Source organism: Astatotilapia calliptera, unplaced genomic scaffold (genome assembly GCF_900246225.1).
Source record: "Astatotilapia calliptera unplaced genomic scaffold, fAstCal1.2 U_scaffold_13, whole genome shotgun sequence".
Taxonomy (NCBI): domain Eukaryota; kingdom Metazoa; phylum Chordata; class Actinopteri; order Cichliformes; family Cichlidae; genus Astatotilapia; species Astatotilapia calliptera.
Genome location: NW_020535652.1, coordinates 100,771 through 113,891, shown reverse-complemented (window position 1 = coordinate 113,891; position 13,121 = coordinate 100,771). Strand labels below are relative to the sequence as shown.

Sequence of the window (13,121 nt, the reverse complement as noted above, 5' to 3'; positions counted from 1 at the left end):
ATAAATTTCCTGTGGTAGGAAACTATTTTGTGCAACTTTTTTGTATGTACAGTTTTGAGGGATAAGCCTCTTAAATTTCTCTAACTAGAAATATATGTTAAAAAAGCAAAAACGATTTTCAATTTTTTTGTAGTTTATTGCACTTTTTTGCAATTTATGTAATTACTATGCACTTAATGCAGACATATTATTAAAATCTGGGGTATAATTGTTGTATTGATGTATAGCAACTTGAAATGCTCCCAAAAATGGCTCCACACCATGTAAAAATATAATATAAGCTCTGGCGGACTTGGTTCTATGGTAGGTCTTAAAGGGTTAAAATATTTAAATTTATATCAACTTTTATTAAGGTTAATCATAAAATAATGTACAAATATGTTTAAAGATGCAGAATGATCCTTCTTATGCTGACTTAATAATTTTGCTACAGCAGTCTATTTTCCATTTTATGCTCAACAAAGGACCCCTTCACAATAAAATGTTGCTGTATTCAAAGAACTGTAATCTGTTTGGAACAATTCAAAAAGAAAGTGCATCTGAAACAAAGAAAATTCAGTTCATTTTTTAATCCCATCATGTAATGATTAAACTAAACTAAAATAAAACACTACACATACTACATGTCCATGGATAACATGTTGAACAAGTAAAGAAATAATAATAATGATAAAAAGAAAAAAAATACAATATCTTAAAGTTTAGCTCAAATCAAAGACCAAAGACTTAAAAGTCGTGGAGAATCAGTTTGGGTAGTTCTAACATAAAGTGGTAATGCCTTCCAGACATTTAACGGCAACAACTGGAAGAGCTCGGCCACCTCAGTTTTTAAGTCTAGATCTTAGATCATTACTTCACTGGGCCTCATTTGTAACTGAGAAAGAAAGCTAGAAAAAATGACATGCAGATAATTGAGCATGTGATCAACTTTAACATTTGGAATTCAAATGACTTACATTTAATTAGTGAATTAACAGTATTTAGGGAATTAACACCAAATCTGAAGTAAATTTGTTCTCTCATTTATAATAATTGTCGAATGTTTATGTATCATTATACACAGACCTGCAATACAGAAAGAACTTGAGAACACACAGTTTTAACTGACTGCAAAATAATACATGATATACAATACCGGATAATTCTGAGTAACTTGTTACTTGTTTTCAGTCTCACTCATTGATGAGCATGTTTTTTTTTTTATTATTATTGTAGAATAGCAAGTATCCTCTGCCACAGGTTGGCAGATACCTGGTGAAGCCATGTATGCAACAGTGGGTTTTGCTGTTTCTGCTTTGAAGAGAAATAGAATTGAATATGTTGATTAGAAAAACTGTATGTAATTTAAACACTTATTTGCAACGCGTTTTATCACATCTCAGCAATAACATTGTTTATATTTTGTAATAATTGTAATAATAGATGCAACAAAGAGGAAGAACAATGTAATTACAACATAATTATTAGAAAGGAATACAAAAATGCACTGTTGGATTTTAGCTGAATAATGTCAAACTGAAATTTATATAATAGGGTAATCAACAGAAGCAAAACGTGTAACAATGCCTAAGTAACAAAACCAGCAACAATGTGATACTATGCTATCAATAAAGTGGTAATTTATTTGCAGTATTTGGTAAAAGGATTTTTTTTTTACGATGAAAATGGTTATGGTGAAACATGGTCTGTTAGGTAAAATGTCAAGAAAGTGTTTGCTGGACAGACAAAAGAAGACAATGAGTCTTAATGATGGAATAAATAAGTGTAGGCAAGCATTCAAAGGAAGGGATCAGCAAATGAGAAAGCGGTGGGGGGCAGATTGAGGAGAGTTAGTGAATCTTCAAGTGCAGAGGATTAGTAAGGAGGAAATGAGGGCAGCTATGAAGATAATGAAGAGTTGAAAGATGAGTAGTACTGATGACACAGCTGTGGGGTTATGGAGATTTCTAGGGGAGACAGCAGTTGACTTTTTAAGCAGATTTTTCTGAACTGCCTTATTGTATTATTATTGTATTATTATTGTATTATTATCGTATTATTACAAAACAGGACTATGTTATAATATCACAATGATTCTCACCTAGAGGTTGAGTGTCACCCTGGCCCAAAGAATGATGAACTGGATTAGGACACAATTCAACTTCATCTGATGGAGACAAACAGTGAGGGAGCAGATAACCACAGAAACATCAGTAATGTCAACAAATGTCTGCCTTTTCTTGTATTTAACAGAACTAGTGTGATGTTTTCTGATATTCCAAATTAAGAAACACAACCCCTGTTGTGAGGTTGTGTTGGAAACAATGGCAATTAAGCACAAGCTAGCTGTAAGTTATGCACAATTCCTAAACACAACACTAAATACTCCAACATAAATGCTACACACCATGCTTGATTTAGACATTCAGAAATAAGTCAAATTGCATCATTTAATTTTGAGTTTTCTCTGTATTATTGCAGGTCTATACCTAACAATTGTTGTGATTATGTACTTTAAATGGAATTGAACAGGTACATATCTAGATTTTCCCACACATTCATATCGATTAAAATGAATACATGAAAAAAAAAACCTTAGTCTATTTATGCAAAATGAAAAACAGAAATAAGTTCATGTTTTGTTGCTTTTTTTGTATTGTTTTGTTTTTTAATTCATGGGCTTTTTAAGTGCCATATTTTTCGTGCCATAGGCGATAAGGTGCATTAAGCGAAACAAAACAGTCAGATAAGTCAAACTTTAATCAAGTCATTCTTCTTGCTTCTTCCACTTCCGTACCGTTGATTCATTAATGTTGAATTCTTTTGCAGCTGCTCTATTCCCATGTTGTTGCAGTATATTAATGACTAACCTCGTATTGTTGATGGATTATCTCAGTTATTCTCCTGACTGAAGTTTGGTCCATTTACAGCATCTGCATTTGTCCCTAACCATCGGGAACCCTCACGTTAACTTTTATGGAGTGGAAAAAAGTTAGAGTTCATCCTCCAGCTTCACTGTGTTTATGTTATGCTAACATAGCTGTGTCGCTAGCGATAACATAGCACATCATTATAAACCCGCTAGCCCAACTTCAGTAACCCTACAAAAGTCACTGCTGTTTAGTTTTCTGTCTTCATCTATGTTGGAAGTGATAGCAAAGCCGTATGTCTGAATTTGTTTCACAAATCTCTCAGTCAGAACATCATATATCATGTTTAGGTGGAAACTAGCGAGCCAACTTCTTGCTAACTTCTAACTCCGTTAAATTTAACCCTCTGGGGTCCAGGGTATAATTGGCCGTTTTTGACTACTTATTTTTTACCTCTATATTTCACCTTTAAAATATGTTTATCTTGCCTTGTTTGATATCATTATTTTCAGCACAACCGCAAATATCTGAAATTTGAGTTATTTTTTTAATTTTGGTATACTATATTAGCACAGTTGACCTAAATTCAGACAAAAAATTCAAAATCCAAGTAGAAAAAAGTTTTTTTTTACTGTAAAACCCACAAACATGTTTAACGAATCATTTTCATAACTTGAAATGCAAATAGAAATTGTACATTTCTAAAAATTATGCACAAGTTTTGCAAACAACAAAGTTATATGGTACTATTTACCTAAAAATGTAACCATTATATAACCATTTAAAACTATTTATAGAACAATCAGGTGTTCTGCATCAAATAAGAAGGCACACAAATGTTTTGTGGCAGTCCAAAAAAATAGTTTGTGTTCAGTATAAGACAGAGGAGAACAGCACAGGCCTAAACCCTGCAGGTCTGACAGCAGGAGGTGCATCAGTCCAGTTTTGCATGTGGGAACAGCGTTTACACTGGAATCTGCCTTTTATGGCTTTTTTGGAGCAAATGTGAAATTCAGCAGTCTAACTGACACGCAATACAAAACAATAACTACACAACACACTAACTACAGCCTCCAAACACGCTAAACGTCACTATTGTCTCACATATGAAAACTCGCTCTCTTTCTTTCTTTCGCTCGCCCGCTTTCCGTCGCGGGTGTCACTCCTAAAAACTTCCCCTTCTCCCTAAACAACTAAATATCACATGTTGCCATATCATTTTTTTGATTGGCTGACATGGTAAACTCTAACAACAAAAGGGAAGGGGTGTTTTTTCTTTCTGTTTGCTAGCGCTGTCTGTAGAAAACGTCGTTTTTACCGTTCTTCCCGCTGTAAACGCCACTGTTTTGTTCAGAAAATAAACATTGCGTGTATTTTTTATCATAACTCTGTTTTTTTTTTTTTTAACATGGCCCATCGACACAATTCACAACTGTTATATAGTTTGAAGTCTTGAAGTTTGAAGTTCAAATGGAGACTCTGAGTCGCTGCATATTGTAGCCGTGTTATCTTAAATTGGTCATGTGATTTTGACGCGCCGGCACGTCCGTCGACCCCAGAGGGTTAAGAAATGTTGTTTTCATGGATGCCTGGATGATAAACTTAATTTTTACACCTGGTAAAGCAGCAACACTGATCATTTTATTAAAGAAGAAAGAATTTAGACAATTTTTAACTCTCAGTGATCGTTTGACCTGAAGTGGAGTTTGGACCGAGATTACTCCGCGAGGCTCCTGACTACAGTAGCTGTTGCTCCGACAATCCATCAAGCGGTGCGGCTTAGTAGCTTACCAAAGCCGTACTAAAACATTTTTTTTTGACAGATTTTTTAGCACCGTGTACCACATAAAATTGGTTCAAGGTCAGTACACACAACCAGACTTAATACATAAGGTGCACCGGATAATAAGGTGCACTGTTTTTTGATTTTTGAGAAGATTCAAAGATTTTTAAGTGCGCCTTATTGTGCAAAAAATACGATAAAAATTTTTAAGTATGTACAAAATTCCAGAAATTATTTCAAGTGAAAGTTCAAGTGAAAACCAAAGGCATGTCTCAGGTTATAAAACAAGCAAAACTATTCTGACTTGCATTAGCTAGATCATGACCTTCACATTAGATACCTTATCTGAGGTGCAATTCCAGGAAGTGAACATTCAAACATGCCTGTTTTCAAATGTGATGCCTATCTATAAAAAAAAAGGTTTCTTATGAGAAACTTAATATAACTTTGGTTTTGAAGGGAGGCTGGCTAGTGCACCTTAATCGTAAAGGCATTTCTTACTGTGTTCTGTGTTCTGTCCCATTTGATCCCTTTTTGAGCCTGCAGTAAAAAAAAAAAAGTAAAAAAAAGTAAAATAAATAAATAAATAAAAAAAGTTAAAAAAAGTGTGTGTATATATATATATATATATATATATATATATATATATATATATATATATATATATATATGTATGTGTGTGTGTGTGTGTGTGTGTGTGTATATTTACTTTACCTCTGTAGATATCTTTGCCGATAAGATAGAGTCCCACCACCACAACCAGAGTACTCAGTAAAATAGTTGCAATGATCCAAGGTGTTGAATCTGCATAGTGGCACTTCTCTTTGCAACCATCTAGATTAGTTGTTGGATTTATATCTTGAGCGTATGAAGAAAGATGAAATGTTAATTTTGCTTCTTCACACTTAATGTTTAAAATGTTACAAATCTTGTAATCAACTCCTCTAAAAAATTTCAAATAACCTTCTTAAATAACCGATTAATTAACTGCACAAATTTCACAGCTTTGCTTTAAGCCTCTTTCAGAAAAAACAAAAAAGAGAAAAGGCAAATATTTGTATCACACGTTTGTATAAATATTTAGAAAAATTGCTGTTTCTCACCTGTGAGACATGGCGCAGAGACAGACAGCCAGCTCTCTGGTGATTCTCCACCTCCTGAGATTTTGCACTTGTAAAGTCCGTCATCAGACTTGGAAACTCTGTTGATGGTCAAGTTTCCTCTTGAGCTGCTCCCTATGTGACGCCCATATTTGTAGAAATCAGCTGCGATGCTGGAGGAAGGGATCTTGTTTCTGCAGCGCAGCGTCACAGCTTCTCCCTCCATCACAGGAACAGCAGCAATCTCCAGGATCACAGAACCAGCTGAACAGCAAGTGAGTTAAATTTATAAAATATTGAACTTGTGTTTGTTTGTGACAAAATATTACTGCCTTCATTCAATCATACCAGTGACATTAATGTAGATATTGTTGCTTCTCTTCCCTCCTGCTGTCCCACACCAGTATTCTCCACTGTCACGTGCATAAAGAGAATGAATGGTGCACTTTGAGCCTGTTGTCGTTACTGTTGTTTTCCCACTGGTTTTGTTGCATTGCTTTGCTTCCTCTGTCATCTTATATAACACATCTCCATGAGAAGGCTCCTCACAGTAAAAATTAACTGACTCATATTCAAAAAACTGGGATTTGTTTGGAACAATATGAAGAGAAACTGCATCTGAGAAAAAAATGACAAAAAACAAAACAAAACAAACATTCAGTTTATTGCTAAAATAACAGATTCCCATTGAAATGTGATAGCCAATAAAATGTAGAGGTAGAGAGTGGTGATTCACCAAAATGTTCTTTTTGGTGTTTAAATAAACCATCTTTTCCTCCAATCACAAAATGATAAATAAGTAAACAGATATTACTCACCAACTTTCTGAGCATGTGCACACAGCAGAATCAGCACAGTCATCACTAAAAAGACCAAAAGTAGTTACTATAAGATGTACCCACATCTTCAGACATCTTTAGAGTTGCCAACTCTTAGAGTTAATAGTGCTATTCCTTGTTAAGTTGTTGAATAGAAACATTACTTTGTACTTGTTATTTCTAAGGTGTCACCTTAGGTTTCTGCTACATGAAAGATTTAAATAACCACAGTCTTTTAACAACATTGTTAACCTTAACAAACTCTTTATAGTTTAATTTTAATGTATAAACTGAGACAGTACTTACACAGTCTGATGCACAGAGCTCTGACCTCCATGATGTCTTGCCGGAGACCAAGCAATAGATGCTTCCTGTATGACCTTTGTAAAACAACTATGTGAAAATAGTTTTCAGAGAAGCAGAGCTGTTGCTGTGGTAGGTGAGACAGAGCACATACTGATGCTTTCAAATCTATTTGTAGCCATTTAACGGTTTTTATGCTTTCATTATACCACTGATGGCCTAGCCAGTCACAGTAACAGTTTATAACTAAATTTCCATGGTAGCACTAAAAAAAGCTCATGTTGCTTTAAGTCATTTGAACTGATCACCAATAACAAAGCACTGACTAAATAAATATTTTGCACCGTTTAGTTGTACAGATATTAAACTGGTGGGACACCAGCATCAATAACAGAGCTGTGTTCTCACAGTCTGACACAGAGGCAAACACAAGAGTTTCAGATTATTCAATTCACTGGTCAAAATCTACAGTTCTTCCAATTTTTTGCTCCTTCCATAATTCTTCTTCTACCCCACTTCAACCTGGAAATATTAAATACTTAGGTATTAATATCTCTCCTAAGCTTGCAGATTTAACAAAGTTAAACCACATCCCACTTCTAAAGAAAGTAGAAGGTGATCTGGCTAGATGTTAATCTCTACCCATATCAGTGATGGGAAGGAGCACTGCTATAAAAATGATGGTCTTGCCAAAAATAAACCATTTATTTTCAATGACCCCGAACGAACCATCACAAGATTGGTTCAGATCTCTGAATTCATATATTTCTTCCTTTGGAAAGACAAACCCCCGCGTTCAGCTACAAAGGACCAAATATAAAGGAGGACTAGATCTGCCTAACTTTCAACACTACTTCTTAGCCAACAGGCTTCCGTTCATGTCATACCCCCTTAGATGAGCCTTGGCTAGATGTAGAACAGGCAATATGCAATAATCTAGAGATTTCAGACTTACCATTTATCAGCTCAAACATCAAGTGACATGAATGGTTTAAAAGCATCAAAGTCAGCTCTTCTTTGACAGCATGGTGGCATTAACCCAAGACAGCAGTCAAACTCATGTTTATTTTCTTCTGCAAATTAGCAAATCTAAATAGAGTTTTCGTTGAACATGAGAAGATATTTTTTTGAGATCTTATATTCTAAGATGAAGGCATTGTAAACGTTTTTGTTGTTCAAATTTAGATGATGAGGATGTAAACCTGAGGGGGTAGGGCTAAATACGTATATACTTCTGCCTACTCCTTTTCAAACAACTGTATGGAATATTTTATGAAACGTTGGTGAATGTATATGTTTGAAATAAAAAAGAACTGAACTGAACTGATTCTTAAAATAGCGGGTCTTCATTAACCCATGCAAACGTACAGGGGATGTGTGCATGAGGGTGGGAGTGCACGTTTGTGCCTGTGTGCACCTGTTCGTCTGTGTCTATATGTCAGGTCGATCCCAGACTCCACCTTTCTGGGAACATCTCAGGCCCTCCAAAGTACGGATGGGTACCGGTATCAATACCGGTGCAACCGTGCAACCTATCAACCCCTGGTATAGGTCATAAACCCCGCCTGCTCCGTGTTAGCAGATGGGACAATAAAATAATAAAATAAATTAATAATCCTCAGATAATTTTTTTCCACAGATTCTTTCTTTTGTTATCAATAGTTCTCATCACGCTGATTGATGTCCAAGGGGTCTCCTCCATTCTAATTCCCACCCATGTTAAATTGGGGTGAAACGTCATCATAGCAGCTTTGACTGGCAGCTGCAGTCACGGAGAAACTTGCGTATCTCTGTTCGGGAATAGCAGATAGAGCGTAGGCTCTGAGAGGAGGGCCAGCGTTTACGTTACAAAAACACGACCGACTGTTTTAACCTGACAGCCTGAGGTGTTCTTCAGTAAACTGGACTACCCGAAAGAAGGACCCGAGGCCCTGCTGCTTACTTTTTCGGTAAGTTAAATGTGTTTGTAAGCGAATCCGTAACTACAATCCTAGCTAAGATGAGTACTCGGCTGTCGGGGTTCAGCTCCTGTGCAGAGCTGAATATGAAATATGTGCAAACAACAGCATGTTTTTAGTCTCTTGCCACATCTGTAAAGACAATAACTTAAAAAAAAAAACCTTGTACCTTGTAGCTCTTCATTAATCAGGAACTATGGATTAAAGTACTGTAGTGTACTGTAATACTGAAAAAAATGTAAGAGAACTGTAACATGGTAGACTAATGTGCCTGTGTTAATTCAGCTCCATATTATTGTGTGAAGTTGCACTGGGTTGGGAGTGGTTTTGTGTGTGTCACATTTTTTGGTGAGCCAATGGCTGGAATGGGGTTGGACTAATTAGAGGCAGGTGTACTTGATTGCACTGATACACTGGTCTACTTATAGCCCACACTACAAACACTGCTGTGTCGTTTTGTCTCTCTGTGCAGGTATGTAATGTGATGAAATTAGATATGTTTGGGATGGATGGGTTTTGCGCTATGAATTTTATATTGAATGTGTCGTTTTTAGTGATGGGCAGATGAAGCCCCATGAAGCACTGAAGCTTTTCATCCAATTGGTTCACCCCAACGCGAGGCTTCATGAAGCTTCATTTGCTCTAGCAGGACACCTACTGGACGTAAAAATAATAGCTGGCATGAATTTGAAGAGTGTGGCATTTTGCACACAGCCTGTAAATGTCAACAACAAAAGGAGTGTGTAAAACATGTATATTGTAGTGATGGCAGTATACTGTGTATATTTATACTGGCAGTATGGGAAATGATTATTTGGAAATGCTTGAAATGGAAATGATCGTTTACTGTGAGGTGAGGTGTGGTTGGGGTGTGGACAGCGGTTGTGCTTTTGTAACGTTGAGGTATGGACAGCTACACACTGAGCCTCAGTCCTGCCTGTTCACATTTTATTCAGTAAAAACTAAATTTTCACTGCTTTTATGACCTTTTTAGTGGGGAGAACATAGCTAGGATTTAATGATTTAACAAATCTTTTGAATCCTTTGTCCTCCACAATGCTAAATGGCTGGGAGTCCTCAATCACCATGCTAACCAGGTCTTCATCTATTGGAGATTGTTCTCCTGAGGAAAGACAATAAAGACAAAGCACAAATATAAATATCACACACGTAACTTATAACAGTTGTATAATATTGTTATATCATTTAGTAACATTACTGCATGCTATATTATCATTGCATTTGATGGCTCACCTGGTCTTGCTCCACAATCGGTGTTCCTCTTATTCTCATGCAAAGCTCTGTAGTGCCTAAGCATGGATGTTGTTGTTATATCCCAGCTCCCTGGCACATAGCAAACACTTCACCTTGTACAAAAGTCAAGACAGCTTAACATAAATTGTATTGCACCATCAGTATCATGAAAATACATCTTCTGTAGAAATTTCCATACCTTGTTGGGAGGAATAAAATCAAAATGTTCCCACACAGGGGAGGACATCCTCCTCTTCTTAGCTGGCTCCATTCTCTCCTGACCTTCTCTCCTCACTCTCATAAACCTCCAAACGGTCTCCAAACTCTCTCTAACCGCAACTCTCCATCAAACACCTACATTTTGAATGAAGTCTGAGGGGTTTATATTTCTGTCATAGCTCACGACAAAGTTCGAACCACTTCATGAACCAGTCACGTGGTATAGCCGGGCAGCGAGGCTTCGGACGTCATCATTTTCAGCCCCTCCCATAAATGAAGCAAGCCTCGATACGCGCTTCGCGGAAACGCCCCCTCCATTACTCGACACACGCTCCGAAGCCTCGATACAGAACGTCCCATCACTAGTCGTTTTGTCTCTCTGTGCAGGCCAGGGCCTATTATATGCCACAGCCTAAAGGCAGCAGAGTTGCAGAGGCTGGAGTGACCACCCTGCTTGCAGGGTGGTGGGTCTCCAAGGACAACTTATAACCCTGTTAAAGGCAACACGTGGAGTGCAACTGGCCGTGTGGCATAGCTGGCTCTGGCCTTGGGACTGTGTGTTTTTTATACAATTCATAAATGAGACACTGGACTGTTTTATCTTTTATCTCTTGATATATTTTTCGTCAATAAATTATCTTTCAGAATTTTATTGACTGTCATCTTTTTGCCCACGACTGAGACGGTTGGTCAGACCTAGAGTCTTTCTTTGGGTGTGTTACAACTGGTGTTGTCGACAGGATCTGGCTACCATAATCTGTAGTTGGCAAAAGCAAGATGACTGATCAGAGTGAATCACAGTCTGGCCCAGATAGAGAAGCACCTGTTTCTGTTTCTACTCTCTGATTCTCAGCTGAAGAAGTGTCTTTTAGAATAAATCTCTTGACAATTGATAAAGTCAAAAAGTCAAAAGAATGAATCACCCCTGTAACTATGTCACTATATATCAGCATTAACAGGAGCTCAGTTTGGTGTTTCAGAGAGCTGCTGATCTCAGACCTGCACACCTTCCATTTTAAACACTTGATGTGCTGACTGCATGAACAGCACGTGATATTTTCTCTGACACAATTAAATAAAACCTGATGAAGGTCGTCACTTGTATGTTGAACTACAAACTTGTCATCTGGAATTCTTTCACAGTTTTTTGCAGATAGTGTGTTATTTATCATGAAGTGATTCAGAGTTAATCATACCATAGAGGATCATATATTTTTAAATATATAACTTTCTACAGGACTGAATATAATATCTTTGTGTATGAGTCCAGAGCCCTTTACACAAACCAAAGGTCTCCATCACAATGTTCATGAAATGCTGGGTTTATCCATCTCCTGGGGTGGGTCTACGGAGGAGTGCTGAAGATTTCCCTGTGAGGGAGCTGCTGGTGAAGATCATGAGTTCTGCTTGATCAATGCGATGAGCTTCAGTGTTCCTGGTGTTTCTTAAATGAAGCCTCTCTCAGTGGGTCAGCAGAACTTCTGGCACAGGACAGCTGTGATGAAAGAAAGGGAAGAAGTTTCTCCAAACCTCTGGACCCAGAAACCCAGCTTGGTCCTGATGGTCTCCCTCACTAGTTTCTCTCCAGGGTGAATGTAGCTGTTGATATAATATGGACTCTATTATTAAATGAAAAGAACAAATTAGACTACACTACTGAAACGTTCTGCTGAGGTTTTAAAAGTTTCCATGTTACCAGGATGTAGAGGGCTCTGAAGATTTAAACTGTTATAGATCCATTACACTCAGTCTTATGTTAAAATCTCAAAGGACAGCATTATATTGTTGATATTAACAGTAACTCTGGGCCTCTGGAGTGAGCAGCTGATCTTATCGCTGTCTAAAAATGGAAACAAAACCTAAGGAGTCCTGAATCCTTCAATAACACAGACTATTAGAGTAACAGGTGTGTAGCATCACTAACTAGCTAGCAACAAGCCCCCAACACAGTGCGTATGCTTGTGGCTAATCTAGCAAACGAATTAACAACAGTGTGATTTCAGATGTTGTAGGACTATCATTGGTATGGTGTGTAGCCGCTAAGACTGGTGGACCTAAATCTTCACCACCACCTCTTTATACATACAAGTGAAAAGGGGAGTGAGCGGGTCAGTGCTAAGACAGAAACTAAGCTGGCTTCAAACACCATTTATTTCCATTAAAAAAAAAACAAAAAAACAAAAACAGCCAGAGTCACAAGTACAAGATAAAATTCCCCGTATACAATAAAAATAGTGTTGCAACCCGCTAAAAACCCTGCCGGCAGAAATAACTATACACTATTAAAACAAGGCTAAAACATGTTTTTCATATACTAAAATTACCCTCCCATAGTCCCATAATCCCACACTCCAGCCACACATGGGCAAATGGTCCTTATCTGAAAGAGACAGGAGAGGAACTTCTCTTCCAGTATGATAAAACTCGTCAGCAGCAGACCAGGGAGGAGGCTCCTATCACAGACCTGTCTCCTCCTGACAGCGCGTCGCTGCACAGTCCCGCCCCACTCCACACCTGAACACGGCATCCCTCGTCTCACCGTCAGATGCAGGCAGAAGGGCATCCCTGCCCTGTTGTGAATTGCGGCCATCGCCACCCACTGTTGCTGTTCCTGCCGTTGGGACTGGATCGCCGAACGACTCGCGGCACCCCACAGTCAGGCAGCAGTTCCTTCCACACACGTGCGGGCTTGCATTGCGTTCCTTTTTCTCCTGCTCACCTTTCGTGCATCACTCCTCTCTTTGTCTCTGCGCTCGCTATCCCCTTTAACAGGTCAACCTGGCGGCTGATAGGCCACCTTGGGGAACGCCCCCACCTCACAGGTGCCTACAATTGTC

The 13,121-nt window shown here is 37.9% G+C and overlaps 1 protein-coding gene across 1 annotated transcript; it reads right to left on the bottom strand.

Moving 5' to 3' along the window:
- Positions 1–1,156: 1,156 nt before the first annotated feature.
- LOC113017444 (low affinity immunoglobulin gamma Fc region receptor II-like) lies at positions 1,157–12,874 on the bottom strand. The gene is made up of 10 exons (XM_026160596.1): positions 12,749–12,874; positions 12,609–12,664; positions 6,857–6,930; positions 6,551–6,595; positions 6,081–6,350; positions 5,736–5,996; positions 5,347–5,436; positions 5,134–5,172; positions 2,081–2,146; positions 1,157–1,293 (listed from the first exon to the last, which is right to left on the bottom strand). Exons 1-10 carry the CDS (start codon positions 12,872–12,874, stop codon positions 1,157–1,159), a joined length of 1,164 nt encoding a protein of 387 aa, XP_026016381.1.
- Between the last annotated feature and the right edge of the window lie 247 nt (positions 12,875–13,121).